Source organism: Peromyscus maniculatus, chromosome 8, assembly GCF_049852395.1.
Source record: "Peromyscus maniculatus bairdii isolate BWxNUB_F1_BW_parent chromosome 8, HU_Pman_BW_mat_3.1, whole genome shotgun sequence".
NCBI lineage: Eukaryota > Metazoa > Chordata > Mammalia > Rodentia > Cricetidae > Peromyscus > Peromyscus maniculatus.
In genome coordinates, this window is record NC_134859.1 from 74,677,189 (window position 1) to 74,704,875 (window position 27,687).

Sequence of the window (27,687 nt, forward strand, 5' to 3'; positions counted from 1 at the left end):
GTTTGATCCCAAATCCCATCTTTTCTATTCTGCTCTTCTGTATGGCTAGGGTCTCTGTCACACTGTCTTATCTCCATCAGTCTTGCCTGACAGGCGAGGACTGCTCCATTTCCTTTCCTCTGCACCCTGGAAGATGAGGGGGGTGTGGGGTCAAGGGGATGAAGAGGCCACATGGCGGGGGGGGGGGGGCTGGGGGTGCCGCGGTGTGTCTAAGCTGCCATCCAGCAAGGAACCTGCTCTTCCCTCTGTCCCGACCCTGCCAGCCTGCCAGCCGGTCCAGCCCACCAGTCCATCGCCATCACCATGGAAACCAGCAGCTGACTTCCTATTGGTGGGCAGGAGGGGAGGAGGAGGGGGAAGGGAGGGCTGATGATTCTCCCCTGCTCCCCCCACCCCATTCTGAGGCTCAGCCCTCCTTCGTGCCCACCATCTCATTTGGGGAGCTCTGGAACCGTGAGGGACCCCTGCAGTCCCTCGAGCTGAGACTAGCTGGGGCCGAGACTATGAGGCAAGCAGCCCATCGACCCAGGCCTCCTTAGGACCGCCCAGCCACCCAGGAAGCAAGTGATCAGCGGCAGCGGAGAGAAGAGCTGGAGATAAAGGACCACACTGGACCACTGGGGATCACCCCCAGCAACTCCCGAGGACCCCATCCGAGCTGAGGGTCATGATGGATGGCCAGACTCCCAGACACTGACAGACAGCTACCACTACAGAGACGCCAGGCTTTACAGCACTGGCACACTGAGACAGAACCAGCGACAGCATCACACACTACCACAGCCCTGCAATACAGACAGCCCCCACCCCACGCAGGAACCACTGGTAATTCCGAGATAGGCACAGACAGGGGACACACAGCACCACCCTCCTCAACACACACAAGTGGGGGTACCCAGCCTCCAAACACATATGAGACATCATTGACCTGCAGGGACAGACTTGGATACGCGCATACACATACCTTCAGCCGGGCTTTGCTGGTGGTGGCCTCTGCACACCCTCGGTCCCCTCCACAGGAGACACCTTTGCTTCCCCACACACTCTTATACACACAGAACCATGAATAAACACACCTGACATACCCCCCAGCTCCAGTCTGGCATCCCTGAGACCTTCTGAAGCCTCCTTCTTGGGTGGGAAGACATCAGCCAACCTCTCTCCGATGGAGCCTCGGTGAAGCCAAATGCTCACAGGGAGAAGGGGCTAGCCTGGCATGACCCTTGTCAGTCTCCCCACTTGGCTGGGTGATGTCCCCAGGTCCAGATTCTGGGGACCCTTGTGGAAACCATGGAGCAACTGACAACCCTCCCACAGCTTGGAGACCCCGGCGCCATGGAGCCGTGGGCACTGCCGGCCTGGCAGTGCTGGACTCAGGGCCAGGGGTTCAAACCTGGAGATGCTGCTCCAAGCATGGCGGTTACTCGGACACCTCTGCAGGTTAGAGGACTGAGGTCTGAAGAGAGCTCCGAGCCGGAGGGAGCCCTTAGCCCCGGGCCTGTTGGGAATACCGACCCCGAAGGAACCGAGACTGGGCTGCCCAAGCTGGGACAGCAAGCAGAGAGCCCTGGACACAGCTGCTCCGGGCTAGAGGATGGGGAAACGCAGGCTTGTAAGGTAAGGGGGGCTGAGGAGGGCTGCAAGATTGGTCAGCCATAACCTGTAGCCCCACACTGCCTGGCTGTGAGTCCGTCTATGTGATCTGTCCTTGCTTCATGGGAATCTCAGCAGCTTCATTCTGTGTCCCTCTGGCCCTGCCCCTCGGGGTGTGTGTGCGCGCGTGTGTGTCTCTCTGATTATGTTAGGTCTCCTCCTCCACGAGCCTGTCTGTTTTGGGGGGTCTTGGGGATGTTGGGGGCGTGGAGGTGGGCTCAGTGCTGGGCTGAGTCAAGGAAGATCATAGTGTGGGTGGGTGTAAGTGATCTACTGAAGAGGCTGGAGGAAGCAGGACTTTAGGGGAGGGCAGGGGACCCAGGATGTCTAGAGGAAGAGGGAAGGGGTCTGATCTGGCATCACCCAGGAGGGTATGGGCAGAATGGCAAGGACAGAGGAACAGCAGGAAATGCCCCTAGAATGGTGTGTGGTGGTGCAGGGCTGCCACGGAAGGCATGGAGAACTGGATGCTCCTTCTCTTTAGGTCCCGGCAGTACCCTTCTCTAGAGGCCTGGGACATAAGAGAGAATCTCCTTAGCTCCTTGGACTGTAGAGGGGAGCTATTTCACATGGAGGACCCTGGCTAGGTGGAGTAGGTTTCTGAGGCACTGTACCGGTCCTTCCCCATTTGACAGGCCAAGCCGACCGTGGGCTTTGGGGTCAGGTCCAATCTGGAGCTGCTGAGGGCCCTGGGGGAGCTGCAGCATCGCTGTACCATCCTTAAGGAGGAAAACCAGATGCTGGTGAGGCCTGGAGAGTGGGGTCCCCCCGGACACCCTGATCACCCCATAAACATCTCTTCAAGGAGGGAGGTACCCAAGGGCGACATCATCATGTACCCCACACCCGGAAGACCCTTGCTTAGCCCCGCCGAGGATCTCACTGTGTGCCCAGGCTCTAGCCTAGGGCCTGGGGAGTAGTAATGGGTCTGTGGGGTGCTCCCCACACAGTCCAATTCTGGCTGATCCCCCTTGTCAGAGAAAAAGCAGCTTCCCCGAGACGGAGGAGAAGGTACGGAGGCTCAAGCGGAAGAACGCGGAGCTGGCGGTCATTGCCAAGCGCCTGGAGGAGAGGGCCCAGAAGCTGCAGGAGACGAACATGAGGGTGGTGAGGACAGACTCCAGGGTAGAGGGCGGTGAGGACAGACTGCCGGGTAGAGGCTTGGGTGACTTGGGAAGAGAACCAAGGCTGGGCCACAGGGAGTGGGGCTTGGGTGTCATAGACTTATTACCCAGGAAAGCAGGAGTCCAGGGGCCGTGTAAGAAGGACAAATGCTGGCCTGGATTGAGGTTGGAGGTGTCTGGAGCTATCAGGGGAAAGGGGTGCATGGGGGAGGCTCCTGAGCCATCAGGGAGTGGAATTCTGGCTTAACACGTGCTGGAGCTGTTTGCCGCCTCCTGCTGAGCTCATCTGGGGTGCGGAGCTGGAGTGGGGGCAGGGAGAAGTCCCATCCTAGTGGCAGCCCTGAATTAACAGTGTTCCTCTGAGCCTAAACTACGATGTAGAGTTAACGCTTTCGATCCCGCTTGGGGATCCAGGATGGGGTTCATTGAGGATACGGTTCCTCTGAGGCCCCAGACTGGGTTTCATCCTAATTCTTCCCCTGGGAGATGAGGAGCGGGAGGTGTGCCTCCAGCCCTCGGATGACCACCCTCCGATGCCTTTACCCCTCCTCTGGCTAGGTGAGTGCCCCGGTGCCCCGACCTGGATCCGGTTTGGAGTTGTGTCGTAAGGCCCTCGCCCGCCAGCGAGCCCGGGACCTCAGTGAGACAGCCAGTGCGCTGCTGGCCAAGGACAAACAGATTGCTGCCTTGCAGCGAGAGTGCAGAGAGCTGCAGGCCAGACTTACTCTGGTGGGCAAGGTGCGAAGGGGGCCTGGCTTTCTCTTCCTGCTCGATCCTACACAAGGATGTCTGCCTAGAGTGTGGGCTGTGGACCAGATGTTAATGAGATGCAAATGAAACGGAGAGGTGGCGGCTGCTGGGGAGTAGGTTCCCCTGGCAACGGCCCAGGTGGGAGAGGGGAGAAGGCGACTGAATCGAAGGGGGTGGAGCCGTGAGTCCCAGACCTGGACATTTCTGTGCTCCAAGCTTGAAGCTGTGTGCCAGTGGATCTGACTGTAGGAATCCACACATAGTTCACACTTGTGTGAAGGAGTGTTCACACAAGCATTTAGCACAGTGCAGGCCCACTGCGAGCGCCCAGTGAACGAGTTGCTGTGAAGGTCTGCCCACGAGCCAGGGGAGGCATGTGGCTGCATACTCATGCTTATATGACCAACCATATACGCATGGGAAGATGCGCACTTTCCCGCGCCTCCAAAACGATCCAGTATGGTGGAGAGGTGGAGATGATCAGGGGCCAGGCAGGGGTTGGGTCTGACTCGGTTCCTGGTCGCCCCACCCCAGGAAGGCCCCCAGTGGCTGCATGTGCGGGACTTCGACCGATTGCTGCGCGAGTCCCAACGGGAGGTGCTGCGGCTGCAGAGGCAGATCGCCCTGCGCAACCAGCGGGAGCCGCTCCGGCCAGCCCGGTCCCCGGGTCCCACTGCTCTCTCCAGAGTAGGGGCGCCGGCCCCGGGGGCCCCGGGAGAGGTGAGCGCCTGCGCATGGGCAGGTGTGTGAGTGTGCTCAGATGCGGGGTCGGGGCAATCCGGGGATCTCCCCCTGCACGATGCTCAGAGGGGGACCCCCGTGGTGACATGCACGCTCTCCCAGGGTCTAGGGAGCCTTCCCGACTAGGGAGCGGGGACTTGTCCAAGACTCCCGCGCTCGTACCTGCACCGCGCCCTACCCCTGGGGGTTTCGGGGTTCCTCCCTCCGCAGGCCTGTGCCCCATGGGGCCAGCTTGGCCGCCCCTGCCGTGTCGCTAGTGGTACGGCCCGGCCGCAAATCCCTGGTTGCCCTGGCAGCCGCCCGGGGCCCAGCCCGCGCCGCCTCCTCCCGCAGCTGCGGTAGAGAGGGGACGCCCCCTTCCGCGTCCGCCCAGGGGCCAGGTCTGGCCCGGGTTACCCTGGGGGGCGGTGCATACGACAAAGTTCCAGGTATGGGCGACCTTCACTGAGCCGGGGCTAGGCAGCTTCAGTCCAGAGGGCCTGGACACCCCCGCCCCGGAATCTAGGGGCCTGGCTCCTATCCATCATCCTGGGTGGGCAGCGTTTTAGATCAGCCTCCAGGGAAGAAGCCTGGGGGGAGGCGGGGAGAGGAGGGATCTAATAGTAACATAAACCTCGCGGGGTGGGGTTTCAGGAAGGGGTGATGGTGCTTGCTCAGACTCTGCCCCTCAATCTGATCTATGGAGGAAGATGCACCTCCCATCAAGACCTGTCCTCCAAAGTTCGCAGGAATAAATGGGAAGCTGATGAGGGTGGGCTTGGGGGAAGCCAAGGAGGTCTGGCTAGGTTTACACTACTCTAGGCCAAGCTCAGACAGGATGACCCAGAACCCCAGCTCTAGGAACACCACATATATATCTCTCTGGGGATCCAAGCAGACTCCTAATTCTCTGCTAGTCACGGAAGGACACCCAGGACAGTTATTGAGTGCAGAGCAGGACGCTGGCTGCTGAAAGCTAAAAAGGGAAAGCTTTGGCCTGGATAAAGGACCCGTCTCCCAGGGCACACGTGGGGCCTGGGATCTCAAAGCACTATGGCTCATGGATATAGGGTTGCAACCTTTATCTTTCCACGTCAGCTGGAGATATTGGGAGGGGTGGGCAGACAGCACCCCTCACCCATAAGCCCAGATGTCATTGCTGAGCTGGTTATGTGGTGAGATCTTCCCATAGGTAGGCTGGCCGGGGGCAGGCTGTTCTCTGGTACCATGTCCCTTCTTCCCCTGGGTATTCGCAGGCCATACTCCAGGATGATGTGGACAGCCCACAGGTGGTTCTAGGGGAACCCGAGAGACAGCAAAGGGTGCAGCAGCTGGTAAGTCCTAGGTTGAGGGCTGGAGGCAGCCTACCGTGGGCAGCTCTACCTTTCCCCAGGAGAAGACCTTGGTTCTGACCCCCCACAGGAGTCTGAGCTCAGCAAGAAGCGAAAGAAATGTGAGAGCCTGGAGCAGGAAGCCCGGAAAAAACAGAGGCGATGTGAGGAACTGGTAAGCTCCCAAGGCCGCCCAGGCACCGGCTCCCTTCTTTCTCCCAGGCCGGCTCCCTCAGCTCCTCTTGCATCCTCCCATCCTCAGGAAGACCACTTTCCTCTTGTCCTTAAGCTTTCCTTTCCTGGCCACTGCAGGTTTCCATGGGAGGCCTTGCCCGCCCGGGAGGGCAGGGTCCTTCATGTGAGAGGGCGGGAACAGTGAATTCTAGCCCTTTCCTCAGAGCTTGTCTGACCTGGCCCACAGGAACTGCAGCTGAGAGCGGCCCAGAATGAGAATGCCCTCCTGGTGGAGGAGAACTCCAGGCTCAGTGGGAGAGCCGCAGAGAAGGAGCAGGTACAGTTTCTGCCGCGGCCCTGGAGAGAGATGCGCCCCAGTGAGGCCCGGAGGCCTCCACCTCTTGGGGTGTAGCTTGAAGGGAGCGGTTCCCCTTTGGCAAGCTGCAGGTGGGACAAAGCTCACCCGTGCCCACCCCCACCCCGTGCCCCCTCTCCAGGTGGAGTGGGAGAATGCAGAGCTGAAGGGACAGCTCCGGGGGGTGAAGCAGGAGAGGGACTCAGCCCTTCGCAAAAGCCAGGGCCTGCAAAGCAAGCTGGAGAGCCTGGAGCAGGTGCTGAAGGTGAGAGGCTCGTGTGGGTGGAGAAGGTGGGACAAGCCGTGCGTGCGTGCGTGCGTGCCTGCGTGTCATCAGGGCCTGAGGGGTTCTGGGGCCACCAGCCCTTGGTCACTTCCAGCCTTGGTTTTCTTTGTGACCGAGGGCCCGTGGAGCAAATGGTAGCTGAGGTTCCCAGGTCTTGCGTCATCTGTGGACGTGGCAGAGTGGGAAGCTCCGACCTTGACCCACAGTCTTGTGTTTCAGCACATGCGGGAGGTGGCCCAGAGGCGGCAGCAGCTGGAGGTGGAGCATGAGCAGGCGAGGCTCAGCCTGCAGGAGAAGCAGGAGGAGGTCCGGAGGCTGCAGCAGGTAGGGGCAGGAGCCGGGGAAGGGGGCACGCTGGGCGGCTGAACCCCAGTGGTGGGGTGCGCTCACCCATCCAACAAGCATGTGCTTGGCCTACCCCCTACTGTATGCTAAGCATTGGGGAGACAGCGGGGAACGAAATATGGGTTCCGGACCAGTCAGTGGACCAGCCAGAAGATCCTGAATTTGGGGCCAGAGTGGGTGATGTGGTGTGACCCTGTTTTAGAAAACAAAAGGTAGAAAAGTAAGATTGATTCTGTGCAGGAGAGTGACATGATACATCTCATAATGTCACAAGGTCAGGCTGGCGGGATGGGTATGAGGAGAGCAGCATCCAGCAGGTGATGTCGGGGGCTGTGGGCGGAGTCTGGGAGGTGGAAGTGACAGTGGCGATAAGCAAGTGAGTGGACTGGAAATACAGTCGGGGATAAAATTGGGAGATCACTTCTGTGCCGCTCCTTGTCTGTTTGAACCCTGGGGAGAAGGAGGCTCTTCATCTGGTCCCCACCCCCAGCACGTGAAGGGTGAAGGCAGACGAGTCCATTCTGTTGCTGTGATACACATCATAACCAAAAGCAAGTTAGGGGAGGAGGAAAGAGTTCATTTCGGTTTACACTTCCAGGTTAGAGTTCACCGCTGAGAGGAGGAGTCCAGGCGGGAACTGAAGCAGAAACTTGGGGGAGCACTCCTTACTGGATCTCTCAATGTCTTGTACTCAATTAGCTTTCTTTTTTTTCTCTTTCTTTCTTTCTTTCTTTCTTTCTTTCTTTCTTTCTTTCTTTCTTTCTTTCTTTCTTTCTTTCTTTCTTTCTTTCTCTCTCTCTCTCTCTCTTTCTTTCTTCCCCCCCCCCCCGACAGGGTTTCTTTGTGTAGTTTTGGTGCCTGACCTGGATCTCGCTCTGTAGCCCAGGCTGGCCTCGAACTCACAGAGATCTGCCTGTCTCTGCCTCCCGAGTGCTGGGATTAAAGGCGTGTGCCACCACCGCCCCGGTGTAAGCTAGCTTTCTTATACAGCCCAAGGCCGCCTGCCTAGGAATGCTGCTGCCCACAGTGGGCTCAGCCCTCCTACGTCAATTAGCAGTTAAGACTGCCTCACAGGCGTGCCCACAGACCGGTCTGGTCAAGGCAATTCTTCAGTTGAGAGTCCCTCTTTCAAGTTGATTAAAAACTCACCCGGACAGAGCAATGACTCTGGGAGACAGGGTACCTTGCTTGAGTTTCAAGTTCTGTTTTTGGTAAGTTTGAGGTGGTATGATGAAACATTTAAATGGACACATCCCAGACGACTGGGCATGAGTCTGGAGCTATGAGGCCCTTGTAGGTATTTGGGGTCACCAATGCCCAGAAGACTGCAGAGAGGCCTGTGTCCAGGGGTGCCTTGATATTCCAAGGGATAGAAGATGGTGGGCGGCGGCGGGGGGCGGGGGGCGGACAGAGAAGAGGATCAGAAAGAGCCACAGATGGGTAGGGTAGGGTCCACCCACCAGAAGGGTGGATGTCCAGGGAGAGAAACCGCAGCTGGCTCCACCTCTTCTCGTCCCTTCCACCTTCCTGTTTAAGGCAGAGCTCCGGGTGGGAGGAACCCTCTGGCCTCTGGCTCCCCAGACCCTCTCTCCTTTCTTCCCTACTCTTTGCCCCCCTTGTCTTTCCAGCCCCTCCCCCTCTTCCTCCCTCACACCTTCACTCTCCACCTGGTTCTGTTGAGCATCCCCCTCCTCCCAGCATGTCTTCCTGTTTGCAGGCGCAGGCAGAAGCCAGGCGGGAACATGAAGGAGCTGTGCAGTTGCTGGAGGTAGGGCCTTGGGGTGTATAAGGACTTGGGGTGTATAAGGACTCGAGGTGTATAGGGCCTTGGGGTGTATAAGGACTTGGGGTGTATAAGGACTTGGGGTGTATAAGGACTTGAGGTGTATAGGGCCTTGGGGTGTATAAGGACTTAGGGTGTATAGGGTCTTGGAGTGTATAAGGACTTGGGGTGTATAAGGAGTTGGGGTGTATAAGGACTTGGGGTGTATAGGGTCTTGGAGTGTATAAGGACTTGGGGTGTATAAGGAGTTGGGGTGTATAAGGAGTTGGGGTGTATAAGGACTTGGGGTGTATAAGGACTTGGGGTGTATAAGGACTTGGGGTGTATAAGGACTTGGGTGTATAAGGACTTGGGGTGTATAGGGTCTTGGGGTGTATAAGGACTTGGGGTGTATAAGGACTTGGGGTGTATAAGGACTTGGGGTGTATAAGGACTTGGGGTGCATAGGAGCGGGAGACAGCGGAAGGAGGGACCGCAAATGAGGCTGGGTGGAAACCCCTTTAGGGTTGGCCTATCTCTAGGCTGGGGCACACGGGCAGGGCTCCTGAGTCTGGGCAGTAGTCCCCCACTGCCACCCACCCACCTCAGAGGCTGCTTTTACCTTGAAATGTCCTTTTCCTACCCTTGCATCCGCTCAGGGCACTGCCAGGGTGGTGTCCGTTTGTCAGAGGCCCCTGGCTTCCCTCCCTCTCCGGGTTACTGAAGTAAATGTTCTGACTTCTCTGTGCTTTCCTCCCCTACCAGTCTACGTTGGATTCCATGCAGGTACAGTCTACTTATGCCGTCCACCTCCTGGGCCCCCCCCCCCCATCTCTCTTCCCTCAGGGGACCAGCTCTGATATCCCACAGAGGGGCCATCACTGATGGCAGACCTGAACGCTACAGACATCTGGAGAGCATACAGGACACATGGGCTGTCCCCTCATCTCAACCTGCAGCTGAGCTTGGCGGACACAGGGCCTTCCCTCCTGTTGTCTTAGACCGGGAGGACGTTCATCACCCACTGACTCATGTTCCTTATGACCTTGTCAGTGGGAGAGCCCTTGATCTAGAAGCTTGCTTGGTGATTGAGGAAAGGGCATGAAAATGGGCTCATTCTATCCCTAGTTTCCCATGGAACTTCTCACCCACCTCTCTGAGGACAGGGCCACTGCCTATGGGAGAATAATTAGGGCCAGAGCTAAGAACATTCCCGAGTTGTTGTTGGTGGGCTGAGGAAATCCCTTTGGCCTAGAAAGTATTCTGAGGCAAGAGTGGCACCGGCCAGAGTCTGAGAGTCAGTGCCCTGGGTTGGTGCTCAGGCTGGGGGGGTGGGGAACATATATGTAAACTAAAGTCTGATGTGGGCCTAGGTGGAGTTGGCTGGCGCTGCACAGCTCTGCTAGGCCCGGTAAATCACAACGGGTCTTGTTCCAGGCCCGGGTTCGAGAGCTTGAGGGCCAGTGCCGCAGCCAAACCGAGCGCTTCAGCCTTCTGGCACAGGAGCTCCAGGCCTTCCGTCTGCACCCAGGCCCCCTGGACCTGCTTACTTCCGCCCTGGGCTGTGGTGCCCTTGGGGACCGTCCTCCACCTCACTGCTGCTGCTCTACCCCCCAGCCCTGCCAGGGGTCCGGCCCCAAAGGTAAGCTTTCCCCTAATGACCTTGGGGTTTTTGTATAGTGCAAGGTTAGAGTTCAAGACTAGAGGCCAGTCAGGCATCCAAAGTCACACAGCAAGGTAAAGACATACCTCATTGAAGTCAAGATCCGAGGCCGCTGTTCCGCCTCGAACTGGGAGTTGGACCCTACCAGTCGGTATCAGGGTCTTAGGAAGAGTGGAGAACTAAAGGTCAGTCAGATCTGGTGGTCCTAGCTCTGTTCTCTTACCAGCCAATTGGAGTTAGCATGTTGCTTAACCTCTCTAAGAGATAGTTTCCTAAACCATTAGCAGGTAGAACTCAATACACTTCATCAGTGCTCTGAGGATTCAGATAGATATGGATCACAGTGAGTTTCTCCCCAAATATTCCCCTTATTGTTAGGAAATCTGGGTATAAAGGCCAGACACCCGATCCCTATTTCTCCAGTCCCTCCTCAGACCTCAGATCCCAAGCTCACTTGGCATCTTCTCTTTAGACCTTGATCTCCCGCCGGGCTCCCCAGGACGCTGTACCCCCAAATCTTCTGAGCCTGCTCTTGCTACCCCTACTGGAGTCCCTCGAAGGACGGCTAAGAAGGTGGAGTCTCTTTCCAACTCGTCTCGCTCGGAGTCCATCCACAACAGCCCCAAGTCATGTCCCACACCAGAGGTCAGTGCTGGCCCAGGGACTTTGGACTTGGGTGTTGGCTTAGAGAAGGGGCAGAGGTAGATGGAGTTAGGTGGCCACTGATCCCAAGCTGGGACGTAGAAGGCCTGCGGGTTCCTCTTGAGGGCAGGAGCTCAGGCGGAGTCTGCTCTCCAGGGCCTGCCTACCCAGCCGCACCTCTCTGGGGTCCAGGGAGGCCCCTAGAGTCTTGGGCTGGGTGGAGGAGACAGTTTGGCGCCTGATCCTCATAATGACTCTGTTCATAAGAGCGACTGTAGGGGAAGAAGCAGTTGCCTGTGTGAGGAAGAGCACAGATTCCTGGATTCAGAACCCAGCTTTATCTTAGGAAAGTCACTCATGGTGTCTCAAGGCTTTGATTTCCTGGGGCGGGGGGTGGGGGGGGTAACAAACATGCCTTGCAAGATTGTTGTGAGGGTTACGTCTCAGCGAGGGCCACCCAGGAGATGCCCAACACGTGGCCGCTGTAGTCACTACTGACTCCACTCACAGCTCTTCTGATCACCTATGAACTCTGCGAAGTGGAGGCGTCTGGCCAGGAGCAAGCCTGCTCACCAGGGTTTCAGAAAGTGGCACAACCCAGCCCTGGGCCTCTGCTGCCCCCTGGTGGGACGGAATGATGGTGCTGGCCTTGGGCTTGCCTCAGTGGCCCTGCCGTTGAGTTCCAGTGGGGTTGAAGCCGGAGATACAGTTACAGGGCTAAAACAGGGGGAGTCTCCAGGCCCCCTGCCTGCTTGCTTCCAGCTCTTTACAGTTAAGATGTTTCGCTGAGCTTCTGCTTTAGGGAGCCAAACTGTCGCTGAAGCCTGCTCCCCTCTGACCTGGCCACCAGTCAGGTTCCCCGAGTCCTGGGTCCAAGTTGTCCTCACACCCCAACATTAGGACAGCTGTGTGTGTCACAGACCTTCCGTCTCAAATCTGGTTTAGAAATGCCAGGCCTTGTTGCCACTGGCCTTGAAGTTTATGTTTTATGCTCCCTTCTCAAAGTCCCAGCTACTCTGTCTGCAGTGTCTTTGGCTTTGGGCCTTGGACCATAGACCCTAGTGAGGAACCAACTCTTTCTTCCTGCCCCAGGTGGACACAGCCAGTGAGGTGGAGGAGCTGGAGGTTGACAGTGTCTCCCTGCTCCCAGCAGCTCCGGAGGGGCCCTCAGGAGGAGCCAGGATCCAGGTCTTCCTAGCACGCTATAGGTAGGTTCCCCTTGCTCACTCTGCCACTCACAGCCCTGGGGTGCACAGAGGACAGGTGTGCATGAAGATGGAGAGCCCTGGACATAGTGGAGGGTGGTACAAGGGTCCTGGCCAAGCACCGTGCTTACGGCACAGTTGGGCCAAGGAGGGTACCATGAGCGCTCTACTTGGCTACGCTAGTAACCGCATCTCCAGAAAGGCTTGATGTGTGAGCGTGTGAAGCTGAGTATGGAGGTGAGATGCCAGCCACCACGTTCTTCCTCCTGTGCTATATTCTCCCAACAGCTACAACCCCCTCGAGGGTCCCAACGAGAATCCAGAGGCCGAGCTTCCACTGACAGCTGGCGAGTACATCTACATCTATGGTGACATGGATGAGGATGGCTTTTTTGAAGGTAGGACCGTAGTAGGGATCACTCTGTCCATTCTCCCAGCTTTCCTGTCCCTGAAGACCTCTGTCCTTCCAGCCCTGTCCCTCAGCACACTCCGCCCACCCCAGCTTTTCAGACCCAGCTAAGGGCTGCTCTGAGATTTGGGACAGCCGGCGGGGAGAGAGACACGACTGGCCTGGAGAAGGCCAGGGTCTCTAACAAGTCCAGATGCTAGGATGAGTGCCTCGGGATACTTTGACTACATCAACTGTGCTAATAAACAGAGAATGGCACCATTTAACACAGTGACAGTTGCGGTTAGGTCTCTGTCTGCACTGGGTGCTGGACTCCCGTCAGATACGAGGAGGAGGAGGAGGAGGAGGAGGAGGAGGAGGAGGAGGAGGAGGAGGAGGGGTTGGTGTTCAGATCCCACGTGGTCCGAGCAGGTGGTGGGTAGGCGCCAGGGCCGGGGCAGGAGCGAGCTTCAGGGAAGTGGTCCAGGTCCTGAAGGGAGCCACAGGGCTCAGCATGCGGCAGGCAGATTTGCCACTGACACTAGGGCCGCTGGTAGGCCCTGCAGACGGAGTGAGTGGCCGCAGGAGCCTCCCCCAGAGTGCTCCTGGCTGGTGCTCCGAGCCGCATCCTTCAACATCGGGGAGGTATGCTTGGAGTATGGCAAAGCCCTCAGCTGTGTGTGGAGATTTAGGAAATGGGTCAGATCGGAGTGAACACCCTCTTGGCTTTGGAGCTTGCCTAGTTCCTTTCCCGGGGCCCTGTGAGCAGCGTCTGGGGGTGCTGATACATGCCTTTGTATTCCAAACGGCTGAACTTCCCGTAAGGGTAGATGCTGGAGAGCCAGACTGACGGCTTCCAGGAGACTGGTACTTAATTTGTGTCTTCATTTGTTCGTTTGTTTTGATATTTGTTGTTTCTGGGGTTTGCATCTAGGATCTCCTGTGTGCAGGTTACTGTAGCACAAGCCCAGCCCTCTTTTCCTTTTTTAACCCAGGATCTCACTAGGGTTTCCAGACTGGCCTTGAACTTGGTTTGTATCCAGGCTGGCCTTGAACTCTTAATCCTCCCGACTTAGCCTCCTAGGTAGCTGAGATTTCAGACCTGTGCCACCAGACCTGGCTGTCATGTGTTTTAATGAGAACAAATGCTAGAAATTATACACACACACACACACACACACACACACACACACACACACACGTACATTTTAAACTTTTTTATTATGTGTATGTGCCTATCTGCATGTCTGTCCATGCACTGAGAAGAACAGAAGAAGGCATCTGATCCCCTGGAGCTGGAGGTACAGGTGGTTGTGAGCTATCCTGTGCGTGCTGGGAACCAAACCTGGGTCCTCTGCAAGAGCAGCCAGGAGAATGCGGCAAGTGCTCTAACCACTTAGCCATCTCTCCAGGTCCACACTACCAGTTTTTTAAAGGGGACAGCAAAAGCACAAACAAATCTTATACCTTAGTTTACTGGACTTTAAATTACATAGTCTCCAGGACTATGTTTGTTTGTTTTGAGACAGAGGCTCACTGTATAGCCTAGGCTAGCCTAGCATTCACTATGTGGACCAGGCTGGCCTCTGACTCACTTTTTGCGGCCGCGTCACTCCAGTCTCTGCATCTGCGGTCACGTTGCCTCCTCCTCCCTGTTGCTCCTGTGTGTCTCTTATAAGGATGCTTGTCGTTAGATTAGGGCCCACCCAGATAACGTCGGATCAAGATATTTACTTAGTTATATCTACATAGGAGTATTACCAGATTAGTAAAGTTCTCAGGTTCCAGCGACTGGGGAACATGGCCATATTTTGGGGGGCCACCGTTCAACTACTATGGTCCTTACGATATTAACTTACTGAGAATCCCTGTTGTTTCTTCAAGTGTCCTTTGTTTTTCTTCTAATACGAGCAGAAGAGAGAGGAGGGAAGGGGCATGCAGTGCTGCTGGGCATCCCCTGGCACTTGCAGCTCAGCCTGCTCTGTGCTTTGTCACAGAGCGACCCTATAGACACCCACTGTCTGCTCCCCAAGAGTGGCTTCTCCCTTTATGTGCCACGTGTGTACCCTGCTTCTTCTCTTTTGATGTCCCTTAAATGCATGACAGTGTTCTTAAAATTCATCACATCTTTGGGGCTGACCTGCCTAACAAAGGCACACTGGTCACTGCCTGGATTGATGCCCACTGTGCTCCTGGGCATAAGGTTGGAGCTCCTGACCCTTCCTAGGCCCCCCCAAATGCTTGTCTCCGTCACTTCTTCTTTGATGAGGTGGTTTCCCCCCTCTTTTGTGGGTATCGTTTTTTCACAAAGAGAAGTTGAGGGGCTCCGTACCCCTGTTCCACAGGCCTGAGTGAAATCGACTACAGTTGCACGTCTTCCCTCTTCCCTCTCTTCCTTCCGATACGGGGTCTCCTGTAGCCCAAGCTGGCCTCCAGTCCGTTCTGTAGCTCAGGGCGGCCTTGGACTCCTGATCCTCCTGCCTCCACTTCTCACATGCTGTATTACAGACGCGTACCCAGATCTTAAAAAACAATCTATCTATCTGTATCTGTATCTATATATAGATTTATTCTTTGACAATTTCACACATGTATACAGCACATTTTGGGCATACCCTTTCTTCCCCCACCCCCACCAATCCCCCCTCCCTTCTACCAAGGCTCCATCTCACTTTCACGTCTTTTTCTTCTCACTGTGTGACCCACTGTGTTTAACCAGGGCCACTCGTGTGAGCATGGGTGTGAAGCCATCCACTAGTGTATGAGTAACTCACCAGTGGCTGCATCACTGGAGATAGGGGCTTCCTATCCTCCAGCATCCGGGTGTGTGTGTGTGTGTGTGTGTGTGTACCTGTAGACACCAGAAAATGACATCACAGTCTCTGAAGCTGATGTGGGTCCTGGGAACTGAACCTGAGTCCTCTGCAAGATCAAGAAAGTGCTCTTAACTGATGAGCCAGCCTCATGCTTGAGATAGATTCCCACCATGTAATCCAGGCTAGCCCCTACTTCCCATCTGCCTGCTTCTGACATGCGGAGAGCTGAGACTATAGGCATATCCCCCCCCCCCAGATTTTTAATATGAAAGTTTCTAAATATGTCGACTGTATCAAGAGGTGTTAGGGTTGTGGTTCATTTGGTAGAGTACCTACCTACCGAGTGCAAAGTCCTGGGTTCAAATCCCCAGCACTGCGTAAAACCATGGGTGGTACACATTTGTTATCCTAGTGTTTGTGAGGTGGAGGGAGGGGGATCAGAAGCTCAGGGTCATCCTGGGCTACACAGTGAGTTCAAGGCTAACCTGGGCAACATGAAATCACAAGAGAACAAAGCAAAACAGAACATCGAGGCCAGTGTGATGAATGTCTACACCTGGGTTTTACAGTCGTCTGCACCCCAACTTGTTTGATTGATTGTAGGTGGAAAACAAAAAGCTAGTTTAAAATGGATTGTGGTCATCATGACATTTTCCCCTAGATATTCGTTGCTTTAGAATGTGGATGTTTTCATAGGTCCTTACGGCGCCAGCATCACCTGGGAGCTGGTTAGAAACTCAGTATGTCCCAGAGTGGACTTACTAAGAATCTGCATTTTTCAAAAAAGCTGTGGGTGATTCAGATGCACATTAAGATTTAAGAGGCACTGTCCTGTATGACAAAAAAACCCTGTTATTACACCCACAAAGGCCTATAGTAGTTCTTTAATTAAAATCTTGATTGCCCTTCGGTCTTAAAATCACCAACAGGTAAAGGTTGACTGGAACCAGGTACTTACGAAGTAGCCGTTGAGAAAATGCATTACCGGATGAGCTTTTCTCTGCTTCTTTGTCTGTTTTCCCCCTCCCCTGCCTTTTCCTGCCCCTCCCTCTGCCAGGGGAGCTCATGGATGGCCGAAGGGGCCTGGTCCCCTCCAATTTTGTAGAGCGTGTGTCTGATGACGACCTCCTGACCTCCCTCCCCCGGGAGCTGGCCGATCTGTCGCATAGCTCGGGTCCTGAACTCAGTTTCCTGAGTGGAGGCGGGGGAGGCTGCAGTAGTGGGGGCCAGAGCAGCGGGGGACGTAGCCAGCCCAGACCAGAGGAGGAGGCCGCGGGAGACGAACTCAGTCTGAGCCCCCCGCCAGAGGGACTGGGCGAGTCTCTGGCTGTGCCTTACCCCCGCCATCTCACGGTCCTCAAGCAGTTAGCTCACAGTGTGGTGCTGGCCTGGGAGCTGCCTCCCGAGAGAGTAGATCTACGCGGCTTCCATATCTTTGTCAACGGGGAACTTCGTCAGGCCTTGGGGCCCGGGGTGCCCCCCAAGGCTGTTCTTGAAAATATGGACCTGCGAGCTGGGCCCCTCCATGTGTCTGTCCAGGCCCTAACCAGCAGGGGCAGCTCAGATCCTTTGCGCTGTTGCCTGGCTGTGGGGGCTGGGGCTGGGGTGGTGCCCAGCCAGCTCCGGGTCCATCGGTTGACGGCCACAACTGCTGAGATCACCTGGGTCCCGGGGAACAGCAACTTGGCCCATGCCATCTACCTCAATGGAGAAGAGTGTCCACCCGCCCGCCCCAGCACCTACTGGGCAACCTTTGGTCACCTGCGGCCTGGCACACTCTATCAGGCCCGAGTGGAGGCTCAGATCCCATCGCAGGGGCCTTGGGAACCAGGCTGGGAGAGACCAGAGCAGCGAGCTGCTACCTTGCAGTTCACCACACTTCCAGCAGGTATGTCGGTGTGGACAGTGATGTCCCCCCCAACCCCAGGAGAGCCAGGCGTGAGTGCTCATGGCTGGGAAGACTGGCTTTGTCTGCATTCTCAGAGATGCGGCTACCATCTCTGTCAGGGAGAGCCCTACATTGCTTTTTCTTGTGCCCCACATCTCCCAGGTCTACCCGATGCCCCACTGGATGTACAGGTTGAACCAGGGCCCTCTCCTGGAATCTTGATGATCAGCTGGCTCCCTGTCACCATCGACGCTGCTGGTACCTCCAACGGTGTCCGGGTCACAGGCTACACCATCTATGCTGATGGGCAGAAGGTATGGCTTGGGGGACTCCAGCTGCTTAAAGTCAAGGGGCAGCGTGTAGGTCCTTCCAGAAGCCTGTCTTCCCGGCCTGGCAGAGACCCTCAGCCCCTGGCCTTTGGGCACCGTGTCGTAAACTGGTGGAGAGCGTGGGTCTTGGCAGCCCATGGAGGATTGGATGGCTTCTACTCTGAAACCACGTGGTCAGGAGAACTGAGAAGAGGGCTTGGGGAAACGCCGGCAGAACGCCAGTAGCCAGCCATCCTGACCTCACGCTGGGCTCTCTTAGCCTCTCTCCCCTGCTTCCTCTCTTCCCTACAGATTATGGAGGTGGCTTCCCCCACAGCAGGCAGTGTGCTGGTGGAGGTGTCCCAGCTGCAGCTTCTGCAGGCCTGCCATGAGGTGACTGTGCGCACTACGTCACCCCATGGCGAGTCCACTGACTCCATCCCGGCCCCTGTTGCCCCCGCCCTGGCTCCTGCCTGCCAGCCAGCCAGGATGTCCTGTCTCTCACCACGACCAAGCCCAGAGGCCAGAACAGCCCTTGCTTCAGTCTCCCCAGGACTTGGGGATCCCAGCTTTCCCCTCCGGCATCCTGCCCCCGCTGGGAGTCAAGACTCCCCTGCAAGCCTTCCCATGGAGATGTCCAAAGCATCCCAGGAGGAACCCCCAGCTCCCTGCTCTCAGGTACCTTCACCTGTTGGGTGGGAAGCAGGTGCACGCTGAAGGAGGGGTTGGAGTCTGGGCTCATGCTCAACGCCATCCATTCCAGGAAGAGTCTGGGGCAGCTGTCCAGGGCACCTCAGAGGAGAAGAGGGCAATCGAGCCAACCCTAGGCCGAGAAGGCCCCGGTCCTCTGGCTCCTTCCCTGGCTAAGCAGGAAGTAGAGTGGACTTCAGGAGAGACTGGCCCCATGCCTTGCTCCACCCAAGGAGAGCCAGCCCAGAAGGTGCCCAGCACTGAGGCCTGCCATGGAGGAGATCTGGGCTCGGGGCTGAAACTCAGAGCTGAGGTAGGGGTGGGAGACACGCCGTGTAGAATCAAGACGACTCCCTACCCGTCGTCAGCCCCCTCTGCCTGTCCTCTGCCCTGGCCTGGCTCCAATACCTTTGCGTGGTGTGTCCGCTTCTCTGCTGTATATTATTTCGTCGCCTGTGTGACTCTCCCCGTTACCCCGGCTCTCTCCTCCTCTGTTAAGGGATCCTTTCTGATTCTGGCTGGCGCTGACCCTGCCTAGGACTCTTCCTGTCTTTCCTTCTTACCTCTCCTCTTTTTTTTTTTTTTTTTTTTTTTTTTTTTTTTGGTTTTTCGAGACAGGGTTTCTCTGTGTAGCTTTGCGCCTTTCCTGGGACTCACTTGGTAGCCCAGGCTGGCCTCGAACTCACGGAGATCCACCTGGCTCTGCCTCCCGAGTGCTGGGATTAAAGGCGTGCGCCACCACCGCCCGGCACCTCTCCTCTTTTAAATTGACATTCCTATTTTGAGACAAGGGCTCATTCTGTAGCCTGGCCCAGCCTGAACCCACTCTGTAGCTGAGGTGGACCATCACCCTCCTCCCTTACCCTTCAGAGTACCGGGATCCCAGCCCTAAGCACCTGTCTTGCCTTTGCTAGAAAGAAGACATGTCAGAGCTCGGAGTTCGCCTGGTGAATTCCCTTGTAGATCACGGCCGTAACTCAGACTTATCAGACATCCAGGAGGAAGAGGAGGAAGAAGAAGAGGAAGAGGAATTGGGTTCCAGGCCTTGTTCCCCCCAGAAGCAGGTTGCTGGCAACAGCGTCAGGGAGAACGGAGCCAAGGTAATGGGGTGGGGAGGAGCTGGTGGGCCCAAGACCCGAGCCTCCAAGGGCCACCAAATCCCATGGCAGCTGCTGCAGCAAGTCTAGGTGTGTGGCCTGGGTCCTGTCCTAAAGAGTGGACGTGAAGAACCTCGGGGCCTCTGCCCTGCTGGCAGAGCGGGATGGGGCACTTTTTCCACACTCTCTCCCCACCCCCAGCCTCCCACATGTTGCACCCTAGCCCTGGGAAGCCTTCTCAGAGCCTTGTGCTAGGAGGCCCAGGGGAGGGGATGGAGAATTCTCTACCTGACCCTGCCCGGCAGGGACCGATGTCATCCTCAGTTCAGCCCCGACATGCGTGTGACTCTGGTCCAGCCACTGTCCCTCTGGTTCTTTCCTCTTGGCAGGCACCTGAGGGAGGGCTGGGTGTGTGGCCCCAATCCCATGTCCTCGTTTGAGGGCCAAGGCCCCGGACCTCTTATCTTCCTGGTGGACTTCTCTTCTCGCTGCTCTCTTCTCCCCACTCCCAGCCCCAGCCCGACCCCCTTTGTGAGACTGACAGCGAGGAGGAGATCTTGGAGCAGATCTTGGAGCTGCCTGTCCAGCGGCTCTCCAGGAAGAAGCTGTTCAGCATCCCCGAGGAGGAAGAGGAGGAAGAGGAGGAGGAGGAAGGGCAGGAGAAGTCAGAGCCTGGCAGCTCTTCCCAAGACCCTAGCCAGCCCGAACTTGCATTGCTAGGGCCGGACGGTGACAGCAGCCAGCCCCAGGGACCTGGCCCGAGTCCCTTGTCTCCTGAGCCCTCCGGGGCCAGGGAGCACCTGGAGGATGTGCTGGGCGTAGCCGGTGGAAACAGCCGGAGGAGGGGAGGCAGCTCCCCCGAGAAGCCCCCAAGCCGCAAGCGACCTCAGGATCCCCGAGAACATTGCAGCCGTCTTCTTGGCAATGGCGGGCCCCAGACCGCTGCCCGGCCAGGCCCCCCACGGGAGAGGGGCGGCCTCCCCGTGATCGAGGGCGTCAGGGTTGGACAGGAGGCTGGTGGGAGAGGGCGACCGGGTCTTTCCCGGAGGTGTCCCCGTGGCCCTGCTCCAGAATCCAGCTTGGTCAGCTGCCTCTCTCCAAAGTGTTTGGAGATCAGCATTGAGTATGATTCTGAGGATGAGCAGGAGGCGGGGAGCGGGGGCATTGGCATCACTAGCTCCTGCTACCCCACAGATGGGGAGTCCTGGGGCACAGCAGCTGTAGGAAGGTCAAGGGGACCCCTGAAGGTCAATTCAGGGTCCAACCCCTACCTGCGACTCCCCGCCTGGGAGAAAGGGGAACCAGAGCGGAGAGGCCGCTGTGCTGCTGGCAGAACCAAGGAGCCACCCTCTCGGGTCTGTGCCCACTTCCCGCTTTGGGCGGCCCCCCCTGCCTGCTGCCGCCTGGTGGCTCTGCTTGCTGCCCACCAGCCGCTCCCATTCCACGCTGCCACCTCCATCAGCAGAGGTGGGGCTGGGCCTCTGGGCTCCCTCACCTGTCTCCCCCCACCTACATTCCACTGCTCTCTGCTTCTGCTGAACGGAACTGGGATGCACAATATTCTGTTACTATTGGCCACCACGTGCCACCTTGGGCAGGGTGGCCCCTTCCTCCGAGTAGCTAGTTTTATCTTCAGGACACTTGACTGTGATGCCATATCCAGAGAGTCACCAGCCCTGATGCCAGTGGGAGACTGTCCTCTCGCATTCTCCTTGGCCCCCTCAGGCCCCCACTTCTGCACTCATCTATTGGGGACCCGGGGCCTCCTGCCTGCCCTCCTCCCACTGTGGGGGTGTCTGGTGCTCAGCGAGGCTGGGCCAGGTCCCTGGAGAGGAATGCTGTGCTCCTGTTCTGCTGTGCTGCTTACGCTGACGCCGGGGCCGGAGCCGGGGCACGTGGGCCACCGCGGGGATGGTGTGTCACCTCTGCCCTCTGCTGCCCTCTCTTTGCAGGCCACAGAAACCGGGGAGTCCAGAGGGAAGGACAACTCTGGGCGGAGAGGACCCCAGAGGAGAGGGGCCCGGGTGCCTAGGCCTGGTACCACCGAGCTGGGTGAGCACCTACTAGCGGCTGGGCTAGGTCCCAGGGAGCCTCTCTGCACCTTGGATGGAGCTCACCGGGTCATGGCTCTGTTTCCAACCCTCCACAGCCCCTCCGAGGAGCCCTCCAGAAGCACCAGCTCATCAGAACCTACCTGTGCGGGTCTTTGTGGCTCTGTTTGACTATGACCCTGTATCAATGTCACCCAACCCTGATGCTGGAGAAGAAGAGCTGCCCTTCAGGGAGGGCCAGATCCTCAAGGTGAACCAACTCCAGCCAGCCGCTTGTCTTCCCCCAACTCCTCTTGCATAGGGAGGGTCAGAGAACGTAACTGCTAGAGCTGGGTGATGCAATTCGGACCCTGCCTCTTCCACTTCGCCCCGCGTAGAACCTCCCTGGGCCTCAGTTTCCTCTTTGGTAGAATGGGTCTCTGTTGCCTCACAGAGTTGCCTGTAGAGTGAATGATTCAAGGTACCCGTGGCACTTCTTCCTGCCACACGGTCAGCGGTGGGGACTATTCGCTTGTTAATATTGGCATTTTTATTATTCTTTCAAGTGTTGATGGGAAGCTTTTTGCTTTCCCCTGGCACTGGAGAAATCCAGTCTGGGGTGCTCTGAGGCAAAGACCATATCGACAGCAGATTGGGGCGATGGGGAGGCGGGCACAGCAGAGGTGATTTTTCTCAAATTCCTCTTAGTTCCGAGTTTTTCCTGTTTCTCCTCTCCTCTGGCCCAGTCTTCAGAAGACAGAATTCTCCTGCAGCTCCTAACGGGGTGCTACCAGGACCCAGGGCTTGGGTGCAAGGAGTGGGCAGAACTAGTATTGAGACCGCCGGCCTTTGCTTCCAGGTGTTTGGAGACAAAGACTCGGATGGTTTCTACCGGGGTCAAAGTGGAGGCCGCATCGGCTTCATCCCCTGCAACATGGTGGCCGAGGTGGCCGTGGACAGTGTGGCGGGGAGACAGCAGCTGCTCCAGCGGGGTTTCTTGCCCCCAGATGTTCTCACCGAGGCCTCTGGTATGACCCGTCGCTGCCCCTCACCCTTGGTTTGAACCCAGCCCCATCCTAAGAGATTCATATGTCTGGGGGTGGCTCCAGGTGCCTCATTTGCCCTGAGTTTAGTAGAGCTGCTCAAGCCTGGTCTGCCCGCCTCTGCCTCCCACCTTCCTGCAGGCGGCCCCCGGGGTATGGCGTGTTAAAGAGATGGCAAGGATGTCACTTAGGTCCTGAGGGTCAGCCTGGCTCTTACTGCAGATGTAAGGTACAGGCCTTAAACGAGCTCACTATGAAACGTAAAATAAAATAAAATAAAAAGGAAGAAAGGAGCAAGGTCAGAAATCTCAGAGGCCAGGGGCCTGGCTTAGAGCACTGGCTTAGTGTGCAAGGTCCTGCATCTGGTTCCCAGCCCTACAAAGAAAACAACAAAGACCGGGAACCCTGGGAAGAGCCTCTAGGCTGGCCTATTCCTCCACTCTTGCCTCAGTTTCTCTCTTAGATCTATCTGTCTTCCTCAATCAGGGAATGGTCCTTCTGTATACTCCTCAGCCCATATGACCGGACCTCCCCCCAAGCCTCGCAGGTCTAAGAAAGGTAAGACCCTGGCCCACACACCTTGTGGTACCTGTGACCACTTGTGCGGAGGGGTGGTGGGGTGGCGGTGCGTGGCTCTCTGAAGAGACACCTGTAGGATTTTGAGCAGATAAAGGGATTGAAGCAGACTACCCCCCCCCCACCTCCCACCGCCAGCGGGGTCTTTGTCCTCTCTGTAAATTCTGGGCACACTGAAGCATGTTGCTTACTGGCTCTGGGTCTCAGTTCACTACTGAACTGAAGTGCTGATACTCTTTCTGAGACTCTCTCCTCCCGTGTCCTTCATGGGAGGGCGAGCATCCTGTCTGCCCCCTCCACCCCCACCCCAGCCCGGGACAAAGAGGGAAAGGCAGGCAGGACTCAGAGACACATTCTCTCCACAGCAGAGCTGGAAGGCCCACAGCCCTGTCCAGGTGAGGAGCCATTTCTGGGAAGGGTGTCTGGGGAAAGAGACGGGGGTGGGGAGGCCCCACTTGTCAGGAATGATGGCAGTGGAGGGGTGGGGGACTCGGGGTGGTGGCCACAGGGCTTCGGTGTTGAAGGGGGGTTCAGTATATGGAGGGGTTCAGGAGCAACTTCTCCCCCTCTCTACAGGTCCCCCTAAGCTGCCCCATTCTGCTGTTCTGAAAACTTCCCGACCTATGGTGGCTGCGTTTGACTACAACCCCCGGGAGAACTCCCCCAACATGGATGTGGAGGTGAGGACCTTCATACGATGCCCGGATGATGCCCAGAGAGGGGGAGTGGAGTAACAAAACCTTTCCAGGTCTGACATCTGCTTCTTGCTCTCTCCACAGGCAGAGCTGCCCTTCAGGGCAGGAGATGTCATTACTGTGTTTGGGAACATGGATGACGATGGATTCTACTATGTAAGATCCTTGTGGGGGAAGGAAGGTGTATTATACTCCATTATACTCCGGTTCACCTGCTGGGCAGGCATTAGGGTGAGAGATCCTGGCAGAAGGCCGGAGAGATGAGCTGGGTTACTTGTGGTGACCCTGGCCTTAGGCTGTTCCCCAGGGTCTCGGGGTCAAGGGGACAGGGGTGGTACCTTATCCTGTCTCAACCTCATCGGCATCTCCTCCTCAGGGGGAGCTGAATGGACAAAGGGGCCTGGTTCCATCCAACTTCCTGGAGAGCCCCGGGCCCGAGGCAGATGGCCTAGAGTCTGGGACATCCCAAGCCGAGAGTCAGGTCAGTGAGGAGCTGGGCTACCAACTCATCATTTCATCTCTACCCTGCTGGGTGTTCTGGGACAGGGATGCTATGGCGGGAGATTCTCAGAGGCTGAGTCCATGATGCAGAGGAAGACCGTGTGTGCCCCAGCAGAATACGGTTCTACTAGGCCAGCCTTACCTAGTATATGCCCCGGTCTGCAGATCAGTGATGGCAGAGAGCCTGATTCCCAGGCCATCTGACCCAGCTGATGATACCCAGGGGCCAATGCAAGTGAGGAGCCCCATGGAACAGGACCCCTGCCAACAGCCAGTCATTAGGATGCTCCCACCCTGCTAGGTCCTCCTGCCTGCAAGGTGCCTTTGGAAGCCAGCTGGCCTGCAAGGCCAAGCTTTCTCGGTTCTCTTTACGTGCCTCTCCCTGGGGTGGGTGGGATACAATTAAGTATCCCAGAGAGCAGGAAGGTCACCAAGAGACCAAGCTCCAACCAGAAACCCCGTGCGGTAGCCACAAACGCAAAGGCTGGGTCAAGCAGGAGGCACCAGGTCCCTGGGCCACTTGGTGACTGACGGAGAGCGTGCAGGTCTGTTGGTAACCCATCTCCTGTCTTTGTTCCCTGTTCTCAGAGAACGAGGAGGAGAAGAGACCAGTGCTAGATGGAGATAGATATTGGTAGAGAGAGCAACATGTAAGTGGGGGGACTGTCTCGCGTGTCTCATGTAAACCTCCATCCCCACCTTACCGTAAAGTAATTACACTTCGTCTCAAACGGAGTTGACCTGGCTTTTCCACGTTCTTCAAGGAATCGGGGAGGGAGATCTTGCCATGAGCCAAATGTGGGTGTAGGATCTCCGCTCCCCCTACCTCGCCCTTACCCTGGGCAGTGCCAGCTAGCTGTCACAGGATGGCATGTCATCTTACTAGATGACATCGTGCCTGAGCTGACTCCTCACGTTCTGTAGCATGCAGCTTATAGAACATTGTGTGACCTTCATGTTGTGACTCAGTGGTACTATGATAGCATATGGCTGCGGTATGATAATATTGGCAATTATCATTGGTGACACAGTCATGTCAACAGTAATAATCGTCTCCCTACCCTGGTCCTCTGTTTCGAACTGTTAGACTATCAGACATGTGCTTTTATTCCTGTGGCTTCAGTTTCTCTGCTGGAGGATAAAAGAGATAGCTCGAACAGTTGAGATCTATAGGCATCCTCAAGCTATTCTTCTCTGGGGTCGGTGAACCCTCTTCGTGTTTCCCCAGCCACCTCTCCCTCCCGGGAAAGGCTTGGACTTCTCGGCGGCCGTGAGCCTTGGCTGTAAATGTATTGACTTCTAGGCCTGGGCAGAGACTCAGTCTGCGGCTGTCCTTTGCCCCTCTGCCAGCTCACTCAGGGCCGCGGTGGTGGCAGCCGCGGCAGGTTTGGTTGCTCACCCAGCCCTCGCGCCTCTGGTCTGGGCTCTGTGGTTGGTTTTGGCCAGCAGCTTGCCAGGCTCTTGGCAGCAGTGGGGGCTGGAGGGAGAGAAGAGAGGAAATGCAGTTTGGCAAGAGCTGACAAGGCTGTGCCCAGGTCCAGGTTCAGCTGGGAGTAGCTTCCCGGTGACTACCCTGTTTGCCCGATTCCCTGGCCTTAGGTCACCAAAGAGCTCTGCCTGGTCTCCCTACCCTGGTCCTCTGTGATTCGAACTGTTAGACTATCAGACATGTGCTTGTATTCCTGTGGCTTAAGTTTCTTGAGTGGGCTTGAGACGGGAGGAGCACCTCAGCATTGTGAAAGGATCGGGGAGGAGGGTTGGCCAGGAGGAGCTCAGGGAGGGGCTGCCCGAGAGTCCCCTCGGCGGCCATTGAGGGTAGAGTCTCAGTCTCTCTCTCCGTGGAGTGGGCCACGGCTCTCTGGAGACCCCTGGGGCACTGTGTCCACTGCCCTGACGGGGATGCTCCTCCTTTTTGTCTGTAAAGTGCTGCAGGTACCCCTCTCAGTGTCGTTGTCCTGGCTCTTCCTTCCCGGGCAGAGAGATGACATGTGGGTCAGCTTGGCACTTACAGTGAGACCCCAGGAAGGAGCGGGGTACACCCAGGGCCAGTGACAAAGCAGAGTCCCATGAGACGTCCTTCCTTAAGCAGGGTTCTCATCACCATCTCCCTTACGTCCATGCTGTGTGTCCGTGTCTGTGTGTGTCTATGTGTATGTGTGTCTATGTGTGTGTGTCTATGTGTGTGCAGCTGTGTGTGTCTCATGTGTGTGTCTGTGTGTGTGTGTCTATGTGTGTGTGTGTGTCTATGGGTGTGCATCTGTGTGCGTGTGCGTGTGTGTGTCTATGTGTGTGTGTGTGTCTATGGGTGTGCATCTGTGTGCGTGTGCGTGTGTCTATGTGTGTGTGTGTGTGTGTGTGTGTGTGTGTGTGTGTGTGTGTGTGTGTCTGGGACAGTGGCCAGGTCTGTGACAGAAGAACGAAGGAGCAAACGCATGTGGGGGAGCCGGCCCTGGCCTTACCCTCTTTCTTATGTTCCAGGACCCTGGAAGCACCATCCAAGAGCCTCCGGTGCCCCGTGGCTGTCACTATGGCCTCAGCTCTGGAAGTCCCTCCAGGACCAAACTGGGAGAGCCACAGGACATAGCTGAGAAGAAGCAGGGTCTCCTCTCCAAAGGAAAGGAACTCCTCAAAAAGCTGGGCTCCAGAAAAGAGTGAAGCTGTCCTCGGGCCCCGCAGGCAGAAGTGGACCCTGGAAGGCCCAGATCAACTGTGTGGCTGGACAAGGAAGCCCAGCCAGTCCAGGACTCCTCTGCTCTGAGCCAACACTGGCACTCAGAGGGCTCCAGGGGACCTGGCGAGGGTGGGGCTCCATGCATCCTCAGTGAGGAGTCCTCTAGATAGACTCTTCCAGGAGGGAGCTGAGTCACAGAGTAAGTAACCAAGCACCGAGCACTGTCAGATCAGGACTGGACCCGAACCTCTGGATTTCCCAGTCTGCTCTCCTACCCGTCTATTCCTGCTTTCCTACCACGCTCTGCTGGCCCTTTCTTGGCTTCCCTGCTTCCAAGATGGGCCCCTGTAATAATGGCTCTGGCTGTCTTCCCCTGTCTCCCCTCCCCTGAAGGAACGTTTGCACTGGAGTGTCCCCTGGGGCAGGGGGCAGAGCCATGTATATATGTACATACTCAGTGCCTCAGTCCAGCTCCTCCGTCCGCTTCGCCACACAGGTCAGGGGAGGAGAAAGGCCATGCCAAAGCGGGCCCGCCCCCGCCCCATAGTGCTCCACCCCCTCCCTGCCCAGGCCACCTGGCCTCTGTGTTTTCCCATCCCCCAAACCCAGGGGACCAGGGGGCAGAGAGCAGGAGTTGGGTTTGCCTTATTTTGCTCATTGGATTCAACTTCTCTTTTGCATCATCATTTTCTTCCAGTCCCTGTTGGGGTCCAGGGGCTGAGGGAAAGGACAGATTTATGCAGCTATTTTCATACGTCCCGTGTTCAGAGGGGGTGGCGTTTCTCCGCCCCAACTCGAGCCATCCCATCCTTCATCCCTTGTCTGGGCGAGTCTCTTTGCATGTTTCCTTTGCTGTGGTGGGAGATGTTTGATTGGACCCCCAACCCTACCCTGGTCTCCAGGGGTATGGGATGGTGGGGGCATTTGTTTAAAAAGACATTTTATTATAATAAAGTCTATTTTCACAAAATTGA

The 27,687-nt window shown here is 56.8% G+C and overlaps 1 protein-coding gene across 6 annotated transcripts; it reads left to right on the top strand.

Annotated features, from left to right (window-relative positions):
* The first annotated feature begins 356 nt into the window (after positions 1–356).
* Positions 357–27,687, top strand: Tspoap1 (TSPO associated protein 1). 6 transcript variants are annotated; one of them, XM_076543089.1, is made up of 32 exons: positions 357–1,617; positions 2,289–2,396; positions 2,632–2,760; positions 3,336–3,515; positions 4,062–4,247; positions 5,504–5,581; positions 5,670–5,753; positions 6,000–6,089; positions 6,250–6,372; positions 6,613–6,717; positions 8,456–8,506; positions 9,266–9,286; positions 9,938–10,142; positions 10,636–10,808; positions 11,898–12,013; positions 12,299–12,408; positions 16,272–17,102; positions 17,265–17,416; positions 17,723–18,088; positions 18,174–18,413; positions 19,015–19,200; positions 19,710–20,552; positions 21,150–21,249; positions 21,347–21,498; positions 22,087–22,255; positions 22,757–22,828; positions 23,215–23,241; positions 23,423–23,526; positions 23,626–23,697; positions 23,918–24,022; positions 24,631–24,692; positions 26,521–27,687. In XM_076543089.1, exons 1-31 carry the CDS (start codon positions 1,291–1,293, stop codon positions 24,658–24,660), a joined length of 5,535 nt encoding a protein of 1,844 aa, XP_076399204.1. In that variant the 5' UTR covers positions 357–1,290; the 3' UTR covers positions 24,661–24,692; positions 26,521–27,687. The 6 variants fall into 6 exon arrangements, with proteins under 6 accessions (XP_076399204.1, XP_015857261.1, XP_042138513.1 ...); XM_016001775.3 differs by having other exon boundaries at positions 402–1,617; positions 23,212–23,241; XM_042282579.2 differs by lacking the exon at positions 24,631–24,692 and having other exon boundaries at positions 402–1,617.